This window comes from Haliotis rufescens, unplaced genomic scaffold, assembly GCF_023055435.1.
Source record: "Haliotis rufescens isolate VD_foot unplaced genomic scaffold, xgHalRufe1.0.p SCAF_5, whole genome shotgun sequence".
Taxonomy (NCBI): domain Eukaryota; kingdom Metazoa; phylum Mollusca; class Gastropoda; order Lepetellida; family Haliotidae; genus Haliotis; species Haliotis rufescens.
Genome location: NW_025964223.1, coordinates 26,202,776 through 26,224,577, shown reverse-complemented (window position 1 = coordinate 26,224,577; position 21,802 = coordinate 26,202,776). Strand labels below are relative to the sequence as shown.

The 21,802-nt window shown below is 38.8% G+C and overlaps 1 protein-coding gene across 6 annotated transcripts in view; it reads left to right on the top strand.

Moving 5' to 3' along the window:
• Nucleotides 1-21,802, top strand: part of LOC124110784 (inositol 1,4,5-triphosphate receptor associated 2-like) — a 177,356-nt gene that overhangs the window by 69,434 nt on the left and 86,120 nt on the right. For 5 of the 6 annotated variants that reach the window (XM_048384574.1, XM_046470217.2, XM_048384575.1 and 2 more), the window contains exons 20-26: nucleotides 3,857-3,955; nucleotides 7,034-7,144; nucleotides 9,345-9,429; nucleotides 10,302-11,172; nucleotides 12,034-12,177; nucleotides 12,492-12,558; nucleotides 21,243-21,333. In XM_048384574.1, the coding sequence (XP_048240531.1) occupies nucleotides 3,857-3,955; nucleotides 7,034-7,144; nucleotides 9,345-9,429; nucleotides 10,302-11,172; nucleotides 12,034-12,177; nucleotides 12,492-12,558; nucleotides 21,243-21,333 (1,468 nt within the window). The remainder of the gene's footprint in view (nucleotides 1-3,856; nucleotides 3,956-7,033; nucleotides 7,145-9,344; nucleotides 9,430-10,301; nucleotides 11,173-12,033; nucleotides 12,178-12,491; nucleotides 12,559-21,242; nucleotides 21,334-21,802) is intronic. The other variant, XM_046470209.2, reaches the window with a different exon arrangement.

Sequence of the window (21,802 nt, the reverse complement as noted above, 5' to 3'; positions counted from 1 at the left end):
GACATTTCAGGCTTTTCTTGTTCTTTAGGAAGATATTTTAATATATTTACATAAAGCCAGTCTTGTCTGTTTTACAATTTAAGGTATTGTATGCTAAGAAAAGATTGATATACTGAACTTTGGAATCGGTGGAATAACAAAATAGGGATTTATAAATTATCTTTACCCCACTTTTTTTTTATGGTCGGTGAATCCGGATTTATTGTGTCAACATATATTTGAACAGTTGTGGTCTCCTTGAAATCTTACATTAAGGACATGACATTTGTTTCATGATACTATCCTACAGAGAAATATGAAATATCTCACAAAAATCCTTTTATAGCATTGCCAAGGGTACAACATTTGATTGATGGTCAATGTTGCCAGACATTAGCTACAACTTCTGACAGAGGTCAGATGGCCCAAAAAAGTGAAAAAAGAGGTTACTGTAAAAATGATTAAGACTTGTTGATTTGTCTTTGTAACCATGGAACTCTGACCTCTGACTTTGGACACAGCCTATACATTAGGTTGATGTCGTTCAAAGGTCTTGTCCAATTCCCTCTTAGGTTAGTACTACATGTAATGACTTTATCCCTACAATATGAGTGAGACAATATAGTTGACAAGTCACTGTGCACATAACCTGACTACCTTGTGTTGATCTTGATGCAGCAGTTACTATTGATTACTTCACCCTCAGTGATTCCCCGGGTGATTTTAGAAGATGGACTGTGATGTGGTTGGCATTGAGTAATTAACACTGGTTGATACAAGTCATGCTCACTGATGGTGATCCTTTCAGCGGGGAATTTATACTGTTATTTATAAACCTGTTTGTGTTGGTGTAGAGTTTGACAGGGTGTCAGATCTGTTCACTTTCTTGGAGATTGACTGACCATAATGTCCTAGTGATATTTTTCAAAATTAGTAATGATGCAAAAAAATGTCCTATGCAAACTTGATAGATCATGAACATGTCCTAATAGGGTTTGTATGTAGCAAAATCACTGTAAGAATTCATTTTTTCCACCACTTTCATTGATAATAATTTAAAATGTTCTGTTTTATTCAAATAAATATTCCCAGTGTTTTTTTAGAACTTTACTGCATGTCAAAAGACTAACCACACAATTCAAACCGGGATTCGTTCACGATTTTTGTGAGTCAAATAATTAATACCGGTATTTGTGCTTGTGCCATGATAATATTATCCCCCACCACATCCTTAGATGAAAGAAGTTGTTTATCTCTAATGGAATGATCAAGACAGTGAAGTAATCAAGTACAACAGTGCTGAGATCAGAAAGCTGATTCAGCATGTGCTACCAGTAAATCAAGCTGACAATGCATCAATGTTTTTATGCTATTGTCTTTTTTTCCTTAATGATAGAGCATTATTTATTATTGAACAGGCTTCTATCACCAAACAAAATTTCCTTTCCAGGTTATCACTTTTATCTTTAATTGTAACAACGGTTAACATGCCTGGACAATAACAGTGTTTCTGCTGAGTATGTCCATCATCACCTAAGTGTAACTCAAACATTGAATATTGACCTGTTCACACATGCCATACCTCACTAACAGGAATTAATTTAAATGTTTACGATGATAGTGTGTAAGTGTTTAATGCCACAGTCAGCAATTTTCCAGCTGTATCACATCCGCCAGTAAACAATCAAGTCTAGATCAGGCAAACCAAAGATGAGAAAGTCCATGCTATTAGAGTACAAGTCAACTCCATTGGCACAAGCTCATGCCATTAGGGCACAAGTCCACACCTTTGCGGCACAAGTCCATGCCATTAGGGCAAATAGCATGCCTTTAGGGTACAAGTCCATGCCATTAGGGCACAAGTCCATGCCTTTGCGGCATAAGTCCATGCCATTAGGGCACAAGTACACACCTTTGCGGCACAAGTCCATGCCATTAGGGCACAAGTCCACACCTTTGCGGCACAAGTCCATGCCATTAAGGCAAATAGCATGCCTTTAGGGTACAAGTCCATGCCATTAGGGCACAAGTCCATGCCTTTGCGGCATAAGTCCATGCCATTAGGGCACAAGTACACACCTTTGCGGCACAAGTCCATGCCATTAGGGCACAAGTCCACACCTTTGCGGCACAAGTCCATGCCATTAAGGCAAATAGCATGCCTTTAGGGCACAAGTCCATGCCATTAGGGCACAAGTCCATGCCTTTGCGGCATAAGTCCATGCCATTAGGGCACAAGTACACACCTTTGCGGCACAAGTCCATGCCATTAGGGCACAAGTCCACACCTTTGCGGCACAAGTCCATGCCATTAAGGCAAATAGCATGCCTTTAGGGTACAAGTCCATGCCATTAGGGCACAAGTCCATGCCTTTGCGGCATAAGTCCATGCCATTAGGGCACAAGTACACACCTTTGCGGCACAAGTCCATGCCATTAGGGCACAAGTCCACACCTTTGCGGCACAAGTCCATGCCATGAGGGCAAATAGCATGCCTTTAGGGCACAAGTCCATGCTATTAAGGCAAATAGCATGCCTTTAGGGCACAAGTCCATGCCTTTAGGGCAAATAGCATGCCTTTAGGGCACAAGTCCATGCCATTAGGGCAAATGGCATGCCTTTAGGGCACAAGTCCATGCCATTAGGGCAAATAGCATGCCTTTAAGGCACAAGTCCATGCCATTAGGGCAAATAGCATGCCTTTAGGGCACAAGTCCATGCCATTAGGGCAAATAGCATGCCTTTAAGGCACAAGTCCATGCCATTAGGGCAAATAGCATGCCTTTAAGGCACAAATCCAAGCCATGAGGGCAAATAGCATGCCTTTAGGGCACAAGTCCATGCCATGAGGGCAAATAGCATGCCTTTAGGGCACAAGTCCATGCCATTAGGGCACAAGTCCACACCTTTGTGGCACAAGTCCATGTCATTAGGGCACAAGTCCACACCTTTGCGGCACAAGTCCATGCCATGAGGGCAAATAGCATGCCTTTAGGGCACAAGTCCAAGCCATGAGGGCAAATAGCATGCCTTCAGGGCACAAGTCCATGCCATTAGGGCAAATAGCATGCCTTTAAGGCACAAGTCCATGCCATTAGGGCAAATAGCATGCCTTTAAGGCACAAGTCCATGCCATTAGGGCAAATGGCATGACTTTATAGCTTAAGTCCATGCCATTGGGGCACAGGAGCACGCAATCAGCCAAGCCATCTGATCCATCTTCCAACAAACATTAGTTACTGGGGACCAATTCTGTTCCAGATTCCCCAATGGAATACAATGACAATGACACAACTAAGAGTACCATACCTTTTACAAGACAAGATTGTGATAACCACTAACTCATGGTCTGTAAATAGCATCCTCTCAAAATAAGTATGTAATATTATCCTAGAGCACAGTGCAAGGCTTCTTTAACTGGGCAGGTACCAGTATATGGAATTTATGGTCACAGTTCCATACTAATCAGTTCCTTGTATCCATTAGTTCAGTGTGTCCATGTTTGTTATACACCTTAAATCCTTAAAGTGTAGGGCTTTGAAATCTAATATCCAGTTATCTGCATGTCAGGTTATCCATGTATGTGTTACATTGAATACATCATACCTAAATAATTATACAGACCTTCCTTTCCCAACTTTCTATTTCCTTTAACCTATATACACATTTGCCATCAGTATGTACATAAAAACAAACACATTAATTTCATGGAAGGACTTTCATGAAGTAATCATAGCAAAAAAGGTGCAATGCCACTTAAATTAACACCCTAACCAGCATTGCTCCTATTAAACTTTTATGGAGTTCTTATGCAGTCATTGTTCTCTTTTACAGAGAGATGTTGTAGCTGATATATTGTGTGGGTCTGTGTTCCAGGACACGTTAGCTGGCACCAAGCTGGCCCGGCAGCTGGACCTGCGAGACATATGGAGGCTGGTTCAGAAGGATGTGGAGACCGAATATATGGATGATCAGGTAGGGACAACACACTGCAGGGCTGAACAGCATAACCAAGTCTGGACAGGATCAATGAACATTGCACAAATATACTGCCCTTCTCACTGTCTCCTGTTTCACATTTTGGCTAAGTCTCTAAAGCATTATGTCCAATTTATGTGCATCTCGCCCCGATCTGCTGGTGAGGTTGCTGACGATTGATGACCAGGTTAGCTAGCTCCCCACTTGTTCTGTTAGATATTAGGTTACAATGTGTTTCTGGGTATTCTTTCTGCATGTGTTCTATGTTGAGGGGGGATTCAGTTAGGGCAGAGATAGAAGAAAACACTACCGTACTACCTCCAGGTCAGACGTAATTTTAAAGATGGTTCTAGGTATTTTAGTCATGATGTTTCATTTTCGTAAATGCCTTCACTAGCTACATGAAAAGTTCAAAACTAATGTCAGAAGAGGGATAATGAACAGATACAAAATGACATTATGTTGATATATTGTTCTGTTGTAAGTCATAAGTGGTGTCTCCTGTAGCTTGGCTGGTTAGTTAGCAAATCAGCATTGTGAAGATTTTCTCATAAGCTATGTTCCTATGATTGTCATATATTGTGCCACCAGGGTTCAAAATAGGCATAAGTCTGCTTGTCCAGGACTTGAAAAGTTCAAGAAAGCCTGGAGACATTTACTTGTGAACTATTACTCTTACCATTATGGAAAATGGCAACTCGATTACAGATCATTTAAGCTGACCAGTGAAAATAAGAATGAATTTCTATCCTGTAGATGCTTTGACCTGAGTGCAGAAGGGTTTCTTTTGGTTTGTTACCTTTGCATATTATATACCTCATGTAAAGTACTAACGAAGAAGCTTGGTTTGAGTTATGAGTGTGAAACATAATGCATATTAGCTAATTGTTTGGTACCTTATTGTATACAGCTTCAGCTCCTGCCTGACACACTGATCAGCCACAATTAGTACACATAAGCAGTGTGAGGCACCTAATTAAATCTGTCACAAATGTTTGTTATGTCCTTGTGGAACTTCAAGCTGTCAGTGGAGTCCAATAATTCAATTTAGGTCTTCTAATTTCTGAATCTCTTCTGTCAGATGTTATCCGAGGCAAGTAGCTTATCCAAATTTCCCCAACTCAAATTGACTGCAAAATTAAAATGCTATGTTCCTGCTGTGTTGGATTTCAGTCAAAGTGACATTTTTGATATTTGCCCTTCCTCTTGGATTTCTGACTTGTTTTTTGCCCCATGTTTGTTTTACCAGGCATAGGGAATTTCCCTTGGAGCAATTTGTTGTTGTTTTTTCTAACTTAGATCTTGCTGCTCAGGAAAATTAGATAAGGCAAATTGATTCTGAAAAGGTCACAATTCATCCTGTAGCCCTAAAGACCTATGAGACTTTGCAGAAATTCTGGTAACTCATATAAACCAATATTTAAAGATGTAATCATATTTACTGTCTAAAAAGCTTAATTAATGTTATTTTTCAAGATATTTAAATTGCATATTGGTTGGGTTTTTCATCTTAAACATGTGTATGGATATTGTCTCATTTGCAGTTGCATTATTCCTTGTGCTGGCATTTGTCTGGTTCAAGTGACTTGGTTGGTCTTCTCAGTTGAACAGGATAGTTATTACCAGACATCAATCTTGAGTGCTTGGCACGTTTTAGGCTGTATGAGTTTTATTTGTCTCAGGACAACTTTGTGTCTTGGCCAGCTCACCAGCCATGATATCCACCAACCATCAGGTGTGTCTCAGATCCAACATCCTACGTCTTTGTGCATTTCAAGCCACCTCTTACACTACTGCTATTTTCCTCCCAAGAGAACAGTTCAAAGAATATAATCAGAACTGATCTACTCAGCTACAAAAGGACTTGTGTGAAATTGACATATGTTCTCTGATGGAAGGACCTGTCCATAGGGGGCATTTGATAGTCTGGTCTGTTTTTGCAGTCTCATACCTCTCAGACCTGCCTTTATATGAAATGCTGACATTTCAAATGGATTATGCTAAATAGGTTTTTTGTCTTCCATGGAGATGTATGTATGTTATATCCTGTCTGGTGTCTTGGAGAGCAGTACCAAAAGACAGTAAAAGATGGTACTTGTTACCCTGTCTGGCGCTTGGCATTAAGGGGGTAAAACAAGGACTGGTCGGCTCTGAGTCAGTATACTGTGTCTGAGTGGGGTATTCATGTTAAACTGTGGCATGGTATCTCAGTGTGCTCGCACTATAAATCGGCATCAGTCCGGACTAGTACAACACGCGCACGCACACGCACGCACGCACGCACGCACGCACACGCACACACGCACACACACACACACACACACACACACAAACATTTGACGCGATGTTAAACCCCATGTCACCTCACCTCTTGGAGAGCATGTGAGGCACATGTGAATATCTTTGGTTTTCTGGGTGGTAAATATTGCCATGTAAGATCTCCTATTTCATTTGTGATAGCTAGGTCTGACTCTGTGTGTAGGATAATGTCTTTACTGTCATTGTGGTCATATCAAATAGGACAATATTTTCATTTTAACATCTTTTTCCGACTGCTGCAAAAATGTTTTCCCCAGGGTCTCATTCCACAAAACGGTCATAGTCCAACAGTTACCATAAGTTAATGTTAGAGTACAGAGGTTAGAGCAGTGTTAGACTTCGTGCCTTGCGGAGTTGTCTTCAGGACAGATAGGTTGTCAAGCTCAGGAGACATATATGAGGCTTATTACACAAGTTTGGTTTCCATCAAGAAATAAAGGTTACTGGGTTGATAGACGTGGAGAAAGATTCACTGGCATATATTATTCATAATGATGCTGTGATCGAAATTATGTATAAGTCGAAAGGTTCCTGGTCTAACTTGAACATTGAAACTTTTCAAGATTTAGAGGTAGGTCCCTGGATTGAAATAGCAGCAGGAACCAAGCCCCCAGTAATTTATAGCACTACTATGACTGATTTGAGGTATGATTGAACAAGGATTCAACATAGTGCAGTTGCAGTTTTGCCAAGCTTTGTGTCTTGTTTGGCTGGTTACCCATATTCTGGTCTTGTAATTCTGTTGTTTTCCCCTAGAAGGATAGCCCACTGTCCAGTTCCACAGACCTGTTGAAGGAGCAGATCACCAAGGAGATTGAGAGCCTGAAAGATAAGCTGGTGAAACGCCAAGTGGCACTGGGAGCTCTGGTTAGTATGGCACTTCCCTGTAGCCTGTGGTGGTATACCAGTTATATACATGGAATAGATATCCAGTACCATATATTGGAGGACCTGCCCCCAGTAAGCTCCTATATTGCTTTTGAAAACAAAATGCCTTTGTTATCGCTCTATTTGGCGTTTATTATGAAAAACCCAGCTGCTTTAATAAGACTACATATAGAGATTTCCTTTCTGTCTATTTTTTTAATTTATTTTATTGCTTTTCTTCTTCTTTTTTCTCCTTTTTTTATTATGATGTACTCAGAAACTCATTTAACTGAGTAACAACAGAGTTGAGTAGGTACCCTGCTATTCTCTAAGTATGACCCTTGGAACTTTTAATGTGCCTTGTTGCGAGATAAGCCAAGTACAATGTGTTGTGTATAATAATCCATTGAACAACTGCCTTGTGACTTCAGGCTGGAATCAATTCACAAATCATGATCAATCATCACTGGGAGACAAATGATTGATGATTGATCGTTGATAATAGTTTTTAGTCTGCATGCTATTGTTCACCTGGAATGATATAGATTATTGTGAAAAACACCGTTCTAAAGAATATGCCTCACTGGCTAAGATAATAGCATCAGTGGCATAAATGAGTTTCTGTCACTGTTATAAAGTTAAAAAAAAGGGTAAAAAATCTTTTGAAACCTTAAACCATTATTTGATGGATGAAGGTCTGTGGACAAGAAATTGATTCTAATGCAGCCATTTTTTTTATTGATTTACAGTAAAACCTCGTTGGTTCCAATTTAAGACAATATAACCAGTCTGTGCCAAGAACTTTCTGCTAGCCCTTAAGTTGTCACTTGACATAATTTTTTAGCAGATCATAGTGTTAATACATGGACTTTTAATTGCAAAACTCACCCGACCAAAATATGTTTTATGAGACACCTACTTCAGACAAGTGGCTAAAGTCACTGATGGTGTAACCCGATGTTCCTGCTAAAATCCTTATCAGCACTATGGCCTTACACCTGTATCTCCAGCTTCAGCTCTATTTTAAGATGGTTCAAGGACTAACAAGGTTTCACTGTATGCCTGACATGTCTGAGCAACTACAGCCCCACTGATCTCCAGATTTAACACTCATTTTGTGTTTGAAAAGCTATACAAGCCATTTATACAGTAATTGTTAGTGGGCTTATCTTCAAGTATGGGTGACACTTGTGGGATGAAGGTAATTGTTGGTCAGGGTAATGACACGTTGAGGGTGAGGGCCCATGGTGGAGGAGGGGCCTGGCCTGTTCCTGTGACAGACCTGCAGCAGGCCAGTCAACTTGTCACACACATGGTGCAGCTGGAACTCAAACACATGTCACTGGATTATTTAAGTTAGTTATGACCTAAATAACATGGGGGGAAATAAGTTATTGATTTGGGAAAGTATCTACTTTTTGTGTTGTATAAAAATCGATAATTGTGTTTATTTTCTTAGATTAATTTATTGAGTTGAAATTCTATGTGGTTGTGTTCATAATATCAGTTGTAGTTTTGGTCAGTTAATTTACTGTCAGCGTCAATGTATAACTCTTATGTCAATATATACCTTGAATGTTTAGATAACCTAGCAACTTAATACTTTTTTTGTCACCAATTGATTAAAAGAAAAAGAAGTATGTGACTAGTAAGCTAACGCACACAACTTATGCATGTATTCAGCGTTAGAAATTGGCACTAGTCCTATAGTCCTTGCCAAACTGCTCAATAGTTAAGGTATCCTAAGGACAAGAAGAAATTTGCCCTTTTTATTAATGGTTTTGCTATATGTTATCACTATAAGGACTAGTGGACTAAAACTATTAGTTTCTACCGCTGGTACTCTGTCTACACTGACCGCCTCCGTGGTCTAGTGAATAGAGTGTCTGCCTGGTGAAAAGAAGGTCAGTTGTTCGATCCCCTGGACTCGTCATACTAAAATAGTACTTGTTGTTACCCTTCCTGATGCTTGGCATTAAGGAGATCAATCAAGAACCGGTCACCACTATAAATGCTTCAATAATGTTGAACGTGTTAAACCTCACCTCACCTCACCTCACCTCACCTCACCTCACCTCACCTCACCTCACCTCACCTCACCTCACCTCACCTCATGTTGATGCTGGTGATTGTTTCCACTCATAGCAGTAGGGTAGCTGAAAGGTGCAGTAGTATTTCATCCATGTTTTTCTTGTTACAGAAGGGCAAGCCCATGAAGCTGAAGCTGGACTCGTCTGGCAACTACTGTCAACCCATGGATACCTCTCCCAGCTCTCCACTTGTTGGTATGAGGACTGGCAAATATATTGATTTGGCAACACACTGCTTGTATTATTTCTACCAGTAAATGTCAGAATGATTTTTCCATTACTTGTTTAAGCATTGAAGTCCATTCAACATTAACATTGATTGACATATTTGATCTTTATACTGATTAGTTGGTCCTAAAGTTTTCAGAATTTGAAATAATGAAGTATATTTGGGTTCTTTTAGTGAAAGTTCATATATCTGCTTATGAGTAGTTTAGTTGTCTTCATTATGATTTTATTATGTTTTGTAAAACAGAACAGAACGAGGAAACCAGAACAAGTAGCTTTGTCATGAGCAGTGTGTCAGGCACTGTATCAATCAACCAGAGATTTGTTAGATCATAATTACTTTCTTTGAGTGATATTAAGTGTACAGCTAAAATATTAGCTGTTATCATCATGATTTTTGTTTATGAGAATACTTTTTCATCTGACAGAAGATCTTACAAAATTACCTTGAATTTCTGTCTAAACTATAGTCTGGAAGGGAAAATAATTTTCAATAGTATTCAGGTAGAAACACTTGACAGTAATCATTACTATTTATTGATGTGTGTAGTTACTGGGATGTTGCTGATTGTGTGGTGGCATGGGACATTGGATCAATGTCTGGATCAGTGATATTACTTTCATATGGCTGACTGTTGTAAAACAAGAAAATAATAAATGCTGACATTGTTTATGCTGCCAGCCACAGGTTTGCCTGGCCCAAACTTGATAATGTTTTACTAAAACACATTGAAGGAATTTTGAAATTGTTGAAATAAGATGTGTATTGCATAAAATTCCTATGCAGTAAAGCATTCCTTCTGCATTCAGTACACATCATTATTCTCTTTCTGTAACAGATGCACTGACCATTGACTTCTTCAATGGCAACTACCCAACCACCAGACCCAACAAGCGTGCAAACACACTCTCAGCCCTGAACCAGTACTCCTCCCTGGACAGAGACAGTTGTGCCGTGTGCCAGAAGAACAGCAATGCTCCATCACACCACACCCTGTCCTGCCCCTCTCTCCATCAGCGCCACTGCTACCATGACCCCGAGAGTCACAGCAACTACTCCTACACCAACCTCAACACCTCCAGCAGCTCCAGCACGAGCGGTGTGGACGTCAGTCCAAGATGTTCCCGAAGTGTGGACGGACAGAACAGAAGGAGAGACTTCATCCGGAGTTCCATCAAATATGGCAGTGGCAGTCAGACGTCTGCTGAGAGCAATGCAAACTCGGACTCCTCACACCACAGGCAGCATAAATATTCCCGCAGTGTAGGAGACAGGATGCATAAGAAGGACAATGTCCGCGTCAGCGTTCAAAGTCCAGCAGGATTCAGACGACCCAGTTTTACGAATGCTATTGAAAATAGGAAAGACGCAAATGACAACAATGTGTCCCAATTTACCCGTAGTCGAAGCTTGAGTTTCCAGGCTGCCATTGAACGTGGGCGAAGGAGCCCAGTTGATGAAGTGGACTTTCTTTCAACCAGTCCAGATTCCACTCCAGACAGATCGGAGTACCCTCAGTATGTCCAGCAGGACATGGCTGCCTCCTCCAGGAATGATGGCAAGTCTGTCAGCTTCCACCTCTCCACTGAGGAGTACTTTGACAGTTGCAGTGAGCTCCCTGCCCATGACCCGGATCCGAGGTACCATGAGAGAACCGACACAGCACAGAGCACAGCACACGATGTGGCATTCTCCGCACAGCTTACCAGGTAAAATGCAAGTAACATTGCCTTGCTGGGGGACGAAAAGCATGATATATTAAGATGTCACAGGTGTAAGGCAGGATCAGAAACTGCCAATAATCCTTTAAGCTTAACCAAATTCATGTTTACGGTATAGCCTTTATGCATAGAACTTAAATAGAATTTAAAAGGTTTTTCTATGAATAACTTCATAAGGCCTAGTTACTAGTTGGCTTCTATCACTTTGTAAGGGTTCTGTTTTTGAGAATGGTCTGTCAGCACCAAACCTGTGCAAACATGTATGACATCCCCCTTATTATTTACACACAGTGATGAAGTAACTGTTATTTGTTTTAATTCAGATGTCATATCTTTGTTGATTGACATCCTTCCCCAAATCAAAAGTAAACTGTCATGAAATAAATTTGTTGAAAACTGAAATATTCAATGTACACAAGACCCCTGTCTGGATACACATAGATGGCATGATGCCATTTTAATATGTATTTTAGTTGGTATAAATTTTCTTTCCTTTTTAAACTGCTGTACATATCTAAACTGGAGCATAGAAATAACTTAAAATACAAATTTTATAAAAATAATTAAATCTTTTGGAACCCATTCAGCCAGATTAAATACAATCCACTTTAAATCTTCAATCGATAAAAAATGTTTTGAGTTAAATGTGTTTCTGACCAAACAAGTTTTGAAAAATTGAAATACTTGCTTTTAACCATTTGATTGGCACAACATAATATATATACTCTAGCTTGATGGGGTGAGAATCTACTTCAAAACATCGCTAAAGGCAATAAACCATAAGTTCTATGTTTTCTTTTTCACATTTACTTTTATTATTGTATATATATTGCATTTGTATTTTGTCAGACAAACTTCTGTTCAGTCAGCGAGGAAGTTGTCGACTCTGATAGAGGAGGAGTCAGACCTGTCTGAGGCCCTCAGTGATAAGATGGGCACACCCAAACTGATCAAGCGCATTGTAGATGAGTATGCCACACCTACCAAGAACAGGTAAGCCATGCATCAATTTTCCACAAGGAAAGTCACTGATCCTGACCATGGCATAATACCCAAATGGTTATTGAAAACACTTCAGAGACTGACTGTAGGGCTGAATAAAATTATTCATCAGTATATTTTACTGACAATGACCAGCTATTCTTTTTTAAGAAATAAATGAAGACGGACAAATTCTTTCTAAAAAGTGTTGTAAATATCTCTTCTCTGGTGTACATGTTATGTACTCATTGTCACGAATGTATTCATCAAAGCTTCTTCTGTCTGTTTATGTATAAAATATGTACAACTCTAATTTTACATTACAGGTTTTGTGCACAGATGTCTGAATCTGACAACTTTGTCTCCTTTGATGACAGTAGAGACTATGAAAAGGTAACACTGAGTTTCTTTCTATTTGTGTGTAGTGGATTTCCAACTCGCCACTACCAATGGTTCAAGTTAGCTTCTGGCATGAAGCGTTGTACGTTATCTGTCCATTAACTTTCCACTTCATAAAAGGACCAAAATTGGTTCATGATGATTAGGCCATGATAAATATATCATCTCAGCCATTCGAAACTACCACCCACCCTGCATCACATTATTTTGTTTACCAATGTAGCTCCAGGGTAAAGAAGATTGCTTGTGTGTTGCCCTGTTTGTAAACTTGATTTAAAAATGATCAAGCATGACAGCAATCAACAGCCAGTGACAACAACAAATTTTCAAAATGCAGCTCGCCATCAGCTCTTGCCATTCCAATAATATGCCCCTGTTGGAATGGACCTGTCTGGAAGCTGGATCACATCACTAGGCTGTGTGTGTACACTTCCTCCCTGCACAGTTCAATTACTGTGTGTGCTGAAATAAGCTCGAGAGACACTTAGAAATGATATTGACACACAGGGGCATCTCTAATGAAATCACACACAAGTTAAATCTGAAAAGACATTCAAACAGTGAAAAATCTGTGAGAATCTCTTTCCAGAAACCACAGGTTTAGGAAACTGAAAGTTTGGTATGATGAATAGCAATGCAATAGGAAGCAGATTTTTCATGGCATAAAAAAAGCAAAGAATTGCCTTTTGTGGAAAGACGTTAAATCATTACCTTTGAGAAACCACAACTCCCAGAGAGTTGATATTTTGGTCGGCCATGTAACACTACAATGGAATGAAGATTCATCATGGTATTTGAGTTACAACTTTAGCAGTTTTCGTTAATTTGAAAATGATTAACAATATCAGAGTGAACAAGGTGAAACTTGATAGATGATAGAGTTAATGAAGTTTCAGTGTTTTAGCCATTGTTGTCAATGATTCTTAATATAGATGTTTGTTGCCATAAACATTAAGGAGTGTTACATTTCATTACATTAATGACACTCTGTCCACTCACATCAAACAGACCACATTACACTGACAGTTGATACCATCAACATGTCAGACCTTCATCACAGAGACACATCCTTAATTCATGGCAATATAGAATATTCAGCTCACTTAAGCAGCAGTGTCTTGATGCTGATTCTTACAAATATTTACATTGCAATTAGTGCACATAGTTGAAAAGCAATGTGTCTTTTCTTTCAGGACTTCCATCGTGATCTTTAGCTTCTTGTGCTTTAATCTTCTTAACCTTGTGCTTTCTTTGTATATGAAAACATTGCTGTGACCGGAAGTCAGAACATGGACATATAATAGATTTCCCATTCATCAGTGCTTAATTTGTCATATAAAGAAAGTGTTTTGTGAAAAGGTCTAAGAAGAAAATGAAAACTAGTCTCCAACCCTGCAAAAAAGTTTCAAATGTAAAGTTTTGGGCATTCTTTTATTTTTTTTTATTTTTATATCCCTAGAATAGCATGCCTCTCTCATTTAATTATTCATTTAATGGTCAGATTCGGGTGGAAAATTCCTACCTACCTCATCAAATTCATATAACTGGGTCATAATGCCAAACCCACATATATTTTATTGATGGGCATGCAAGAGAAATTTCAAGTTCACATGCCTCCCCATGGCAAGATATTATTTCTTCTTTTATATGGAAACAGGCAACATTCAAAGCTTTAATAGGTCATTTACTGAGAAGCCCATTATGTTTTCTTTTGTTAACTTTTTACTTTCTTAGGATGCCAACTCTTAGACAGGAGCAGATATGCAGATAGCAGTTATGTCCCTTTGGCCATGATTGACACACTGCAGCTGCCTGTGTGGAGTTGATAGTTTATGGTGGAATAAAATGTCTTTATGTACTGATGTCTGCATGACAAGAGATGCAATGTTTACAACTATCCTGTTTGTTGTGATCAGCTGGAGGTGTGAACCAAATGATAGCCACAAATGTTATGACCCAAAACGTCAGATGCTATCCTCCCAGTAGTGGCCAGTTTGGTTGCTGGCGATCTCTAGCCCAAAATCTATATTGTATCCTTCTTGAATAGCTCAAACTTTTTAGTGCTCTGAAACTAGTGTTAGCTGTGAATCTGTATATATGAGACAGGTAATTTTCCTGCACTTTGTCAATGACATCATCTGTCCATCCGTGGAAGACATCGTTTCCAGAGCAGATCTTGAAAATCATTTCAATATATTTTCACCAAACTTGGCACAAAGATAGGTCTGGTGGTGAACTGCTACCTTATGATAGTTTGGGATTTTTAAAAAAATTATTTTTTGAGTTACCATTGCAACAACTTTGACCTAGACCGAAAATAGAGGTAGTGCTTGTTTCCGGAGCAGATCTTCAAAACCGTACAATATTTCTACACCAAACTTGGCTGATAGATAGGTCTGGAAGTGACTTGGTGGTTATTTTCCAGGGCAACAAGTTTTATATATTTATTCACGATAAATACTTACCATTGCAGGGGATATCACATCTTCCCGAGGCAAGAACGTCCACTAGCCTTTTTATCAAAGTCTTGTTTCCACCCTTGCCACATTTTTATCTTTGTAATTACTTTGTATGTGCACAAGCTGAAGCAAGATTTGATTTATATGAGAGGAGAGTAATCCTTTAATCTTTTTCATTATTATGTAATGTGCTTCATGTTTGTTGCCCACGTGATGTAAGGAGGTTAGCATTTTTTCAAGTATTCTTATTCACAGACAAATGTAATTATTGAATTGTTCAGATGATATCTAAAAATAAGAGTGCTTAAGTCAACTCTCACCATGGAGTTTTTCTTGACACAGTGTATGTTTCAATGTTGCAATGGAAATAACAAAGAAGTTTCAAAATCTTATATCTGTTTGTATTAGAATGCCAAGGTGTAAACATCCTCGAATATGTTTATGTCTTCCATCAGGTACAAACACCCAACTAAGCTATTTATTTAAACAAACATTTCTAAGCTGACAAAAAGCAATGGGTTTTTTGGAAGCTGGGGAAATGGAATACTGTTGCTGAGTGTCCGGAAGTCTCCAAGTGATACACGCGTTTAGTGATGACTTTCTCAAGGGATAATTTGACTGTATGACTGGTGCACTTCCTGATGAAACATGAATGTAGCTGTGTGAGTACATCTGTGTTTGACATGTATGGAGTAGTCAAACACATTGCCCAAACATTTGGCCAAGTGCCAGGACAGAGCACTACAACCAGTGCATACTTCCCTTATATCTTGTTGTGGCACTTTCACTTTCTACCTGGCCTTGGAGGTGAGTTTCAGATCATTTCACTTTCTACCTGGCCTTGGAGATGAGTTTCATACTCCTTCACTTTCTACCTGGCCTTGGAGATGAGTTTCAGACCATTTCACTTTCTACCTGGCCTTGGAGATGAGTTTCATACTCCTTCACTTTCTACCTGGCCTTGGAGGTAAGTTTCAGATCATTTCACTTTCTACCTGGCCTTGGAGATGAGTTTCATACTCCTTCACTTTCTACCTGGCCTTGGAGATGAGTTTCAAACCATTTCACTTTCTACCTGGCCTTGGAGATGAGTTTCAGACCATTTCACTTTCTACCTGGCCTTGGAGATGAGTTTCATACTCCTTCACTTTCTACCTGGCCTTGGAGATGAGTTTCAGATCATTTCACTTTCTACCTGGCCTTGGAGATGAGTTTCAGACTATTTCACTTTATTTTTAGATGTGAGTCAATTTTCTTTTTATACTGCATTCAGGACTCTAACAGCTGGATTATCTGACACTGTTAGACCAGACAGTCCAATAGATGATAGTAGAGTAATGAAAATGTTATGTTTCATTAACTAACTGTGAGCCTCAAATGTAGTAGTTCCACTACTAGGGATCTACTTGATTGTAGCTTGCTTTCCATGGTGTATTGTTGGTGTGAATGTCCTAGTATATCCTGTTCCTGTCCAGGACTCATGGTCCAACAATATACACTAAACACGTTTGTTGTGAGCAAATAAAGTATCCTCTCAGTAGCATCTGATTATATCCTCACACTTCTGTGGCCAAGGAAATCTAAACTGGATAGAAATGCTAACGACCATGTTTGTGACTAATTTACTTTCATTAGGAGGGAGACACTATTTCCGAATAGGATTAGCACACTTGACTCTCGTAAGGAAATATTTTGACTACACCAGTTAAGTACAATGCCCAAATAAAACCATGGACAAGACACACGGGGGATGTGACATGATAATTCACTTAAACAAAATCCCATGACAAGCGACACATTTAGAAAGAATTCAGTGCTTCATTCTTTGCCAATTTCCATATATGCACAAGTTGAATACATCATGAAATCAATAGTACATACTGTTATGGATAAGTAATATTTAGGGGTCCTTTATAGATGACAAAATTGACAACAAAAATATTATTCTTTTTGATCAACAAAATATATGAAAGTTCTACCAGTGATAACACAAAATGTGAATTGTTTGTGTGCGTGATAGTGTTGCACATGCTGTATAGACTATGGCCATAGCTGTACAGTTATTCAACAGGAAAGTTTATTTCCAGTTTTGATTCCCTGTCATTGCCATACAACAGAAATCAATTCCAATGTTCCATGCACCAACATGATCCCACCTGCTCTTAGTTTCACCCCAAACAAGCTAAACTTGTAATTTCAGGTAATCCAGAAATAACACAAACAAAATGGTAATCAGTGGCCAGTTATTTTGGCATTCTGTTAATTGGTGAACAGGATACATTCTACCATGACATTGAAAAATGCTTGATTCTGATTGGTTAAAAAGAGGTTTCCTTTTTGCTATGGAAATCCCTTTTAAATATAGTAAACCTTTTCACACAGAAAATGTGTGCATGAATACATCAATAGCCTACATATCGATTCATAAAAAATGGCTGCCGATCGATCACCACTAGGAACTGTAAAACGTTATTTCCTCTATTACACACTTGGTCTCTAGTCTAATACAAGCCAGGACTCTAAAACAAACATGAAGATTCAGAAATGTTGAGAAACTGATTCTCATCCAACCATCCAAAGAATGTGTAGTGTTCGTTATGTAACCTGTTTTTATGGTATTACACATTACATTTATTCTGGTTCCCAGGGAAAAGGATAGTTAATATTTCAGACTTAATGAAATATTGAGCCTGAATTAAGCTAAAACAATAGATCACTGTTTTGTTTTCAGACATCTCTTGTCTGTTCTCCATCTCCTCACTGAAACTGAACATGTGATTCACAACACAGTATCAGTTGGTGCACTTCTTCAGGTTTAATTTACCCAGTCCAAAAACTCCACTCCTCCTGGCTTCAGCTGGTCCCTGTTCCTGATTATATCTCAGTGCATCCCGGCAGATTTAAACGGTCTGAGAGAAGACAGTGTGGTAGTCCTCCCACAAAACGCTGCCTCTTTATACTGCTGACATCTCTTTTGCAGATAGCGGATATATGCAGAGCCATGCCTTGCATCCTAACACCTAGCTCAGCAAGTTACCAGTGCTCCTGCACTTGTTTTTGTTGTCATTTTGTAACAGCCTGTTATTGTATTTGTAACTTGTTATTCTCAGAAAGTAACTATTTATAGTTTCTATCATAGTATTTTACCAGTACAATATGGCTGATTTGATAACATCTACTGCAATCTTAAATTTTGTTGTTGCCATCAATGGATTTTCAGGCGAAATCATTTTAGCATGTCCTGTGTTGAGATGTCTGGAAGAAAATAAACTTCAAATTTTCATTTAGTGTAAGTATTCCTTTAGTGGATTCATGTGACCAAAATCTATGAGTTCTCAAGTATGGCTTGATTCTTGCTATGGCATGCACCTAGGTTAAAGAATAATGGATTATTAATGGTGGACGCTGCTCTGGTCTGCTGCTCATTTCCAACATTTACGTTTTGCCGTTGTAATTAGTGTCATATGAAACTGAAAAGTCATCTCAGTAATTAGTGCAGTCGTTAACTTTTAGAGTGATATACATCATTCAAATTGATTAAGTTCACTTAGTATAGAACAACGTGAAGCAAACTTGGCAGGACTGCCAAATGTCCTGAGCCAGTCCTCCTTTAAATGTTGCCTTCAACAATGTTGCTGACATGTCAAAGGAGAACTCCAAGAAATATGTACCGGTAGACCTTATAAATAAAGTAAGGTTCATAATTTCGAACCGTAGTCTTTTTATCGAACATCATATATTTGGTTAAATTCTGCTAGTCCCGACAATTTGTTACATGTCAGACTATCAAACTACCCAATTCAGTTATCCAAACTAAGCTTAATAGTCAGTGAGTCCTTGTCATCATCCTGATATCAAAAATTTAAGTTAAGGTGTCCACACGAGCAAACCTCAAGGACTCCAGAACCCGTTTCTTCTATTGCCTACATTTTGGTAATAGCAGAAACGAAAGGTTGTCTGGTATCAGGGACTGTATCTATGTCAATTCAATGTGCTTGTGTGGTTTTGAAGAGATAAAGATACCAGCCTCAGCTGACAGCAGCTGGTGAAGCAACCCTGTCGGTTGGCGATGACATCACTCAAGCGTAAACCCTTCTGCCTTATATCAGTGAAAGTAGAACTTTACTCAAGTAGTTGAGGTCATAGGGCACCAAACATGGATAAAAATATCTCCTGATTTAATCTTCCTCTGATTTAGTTGTAAAACTCGATATTTTGTGCCTCAAACATTGACACATATGTGATAAAGAATTACTACCAACAAAATATCATCCTCCAGTGGACAAAAACACATTCCTGGAAGACCAGTTCTTCATGACTTGTCTGAAGGCTGGCGAGATCTGTTGAGGAATGGGCCATGGTGCTTTATGATTATGCTGCAGTAGTCACAGGGTGTAGTCTAAATGAGGCGTAGCTTCAGGAGTCCGGCTATCCAGCTATGGGTCTGTGAATTACCTGTAGCTCTCTGTGAATGGGTCCAACTCATTAGTTTACCAACCTTTGGCCTGCCAGCATCTCCAGGCCAAGGCGCTGGGGATAAGCAGGAGGGTGTCTGTCTTCATGGATGATAATGTGGCAGCTAAGTTGGCAAGGTGTGGTGCCATTAGGGACAAGGCTCGAGGACAGGTACATTCTCCTAATTTTATGCTCACTTTGATGTTAATGTTATGAAAACATATGATGACTGTTGAAATGTTAAGCAAGTTGTTACTGTATGAAATAGTTGTACAGTATACTATAGGTTTGTATTGGATGTAGAATGCCTGCACTGAACACATGTGCATTCTTACTGAATAGTTATTTGAAATAACTAAACATGATCTTGTATATTCTATATTTGTAAATATTATGTAAGAAGAGAAGACAAATGATAAAAGGGACATATTTGGAGCATTTTTTTTATAAGTATTAGCTTTATGTTTCTGATAATGTTCTTGGCCCCAGCATAAAGCACTTGAAGCACCCTGGTGGCTGAACATGCCTGACATGTGACCACATAGCCATCACTCACTGGGTGGAAGTCTTCAGTTAACTTTTTAATGCTGCTCCATTTCATGTTTGAAATAGCTGAAAAAAAGGTCATTATCATTCATCAGACTGATGACTGACTACCGGTAATAATCAATCATTGGTTTGTGTCAGTTCTGTATCTAGAATACATGTTGTGGACATTCAGATTCTGGACATAATTTGTATTATTTGATCTTTAGAAATGATGATTGATTATTTGGATTTTTGAGGTCATAATTTTATTAATCAGATTTCTGCTACTTATTATATATGGTGTTGGCAATAGATTTAAACATGTCACATTTTAAGTTTATTGTCAGTGTCTTGTTTGTGTATTTTATTTTTCATCAAAGTTCATATGACCATTGTGTTAAGAAAATGGTCTAGTCCTTGTTCTCTATTCTACATGTCAGACTTTAAATATCAAGTCAAACCTGGAAACTCATTTGTTTCCATTATGCAATTGATTAACTTATAGCAATGAACAGAAATTACTAACAATTAGCTTTACAAAAAGTTAAATAGTTTTTTTTACTGAGACAATCCTGTTGCTCACAATTCCAAGCATTTGATCAATGTCTTCCTGTAAACTTTGAATAAAGATAACAGATGTAAACAAAGATAATGGTTTTTCAGCACATGCATAGCATGTTTATACTCATGTTCTTCAGAACTACTTCACAGTGTTGAAAGTACCTATCAAGCACAGAGCTCCATGTCTGTAATGGTTTACTTGAATTGAAGCAAATCATTCTAAGTGCCATCCCAATGATTCTTCCCACACCAACCCCCTCCCACACACATATAATTCTCTCCCCAACCCCCATCCCAAGGAAGCAGCAATTACACAACCAATATTCCTTGTAAGTTATGGTCGGGTACCAGCAGAGTGTCATAGTAACACTCAAGTCTATCATGAATGTCTTCACCAGGTACACATCCTGATGCTGGTGTTTGGTAATCAGAGACGGAGGTATGTGGTTGCGACATAAATAGGAGGAATAGGTATACTGCGAGATGCTGCATTGAAGAACTCCTAATGAACATTTCTAATTTCAGCTGTCAGTGTTTGAGGGGCAAGTTTAACTTGACTTTGATGAGGTGTTGATGAGGAGGGTGGACTGAAGGAGATGCTTCAGTTGATATTGGTTGATATATGTTACTGTAGCTGGTAAATAGCCTTAAGTTTAAACTTTGCTATTTCATCAGAGTTCCACATCAAGAACTGGGGAGACAGAGACTCAAGCCAAGGAGACGAAGCAGGAGAAGGAAGCCAAGAAAAGCAAGAAAACTAGTCAGGGTAGGTAATACTAGTAGAAGTGTTTCTATAAACCGACACCCACTGGGATCAGACAAAATGTCAGGTTAGAGTTCAGTATTCTCAAGAGTTCTCTACTGTAGAAACGGAACATGTGGGAGAAATGTATCACAGTGTAATAACAATACAATAACAGATCAACTTTTTCCTTGTTTACACCTAGTTTGGGATCAGCTTAACAAAATGAAGATAAAATATGAGTTTTTTTCAAGAGTTATCCACACCACTGGTTGATAAGATGAGCAACAATCTAGGCCAGTGGGAAATGATGACAAACACAAGCTGTCACACATTATGACCACCCAATACTCAATTTATTCACCTCTTATGACAATCACAGGGTACCTGGGGCCTCCTACATTTTGCTTCTTTCAGTACTAAATATATTTTTGATAAAAATCAGTAAGAAATTGATGTTAATAGTTGGTATTATGTTAAATATTGAGTAGGG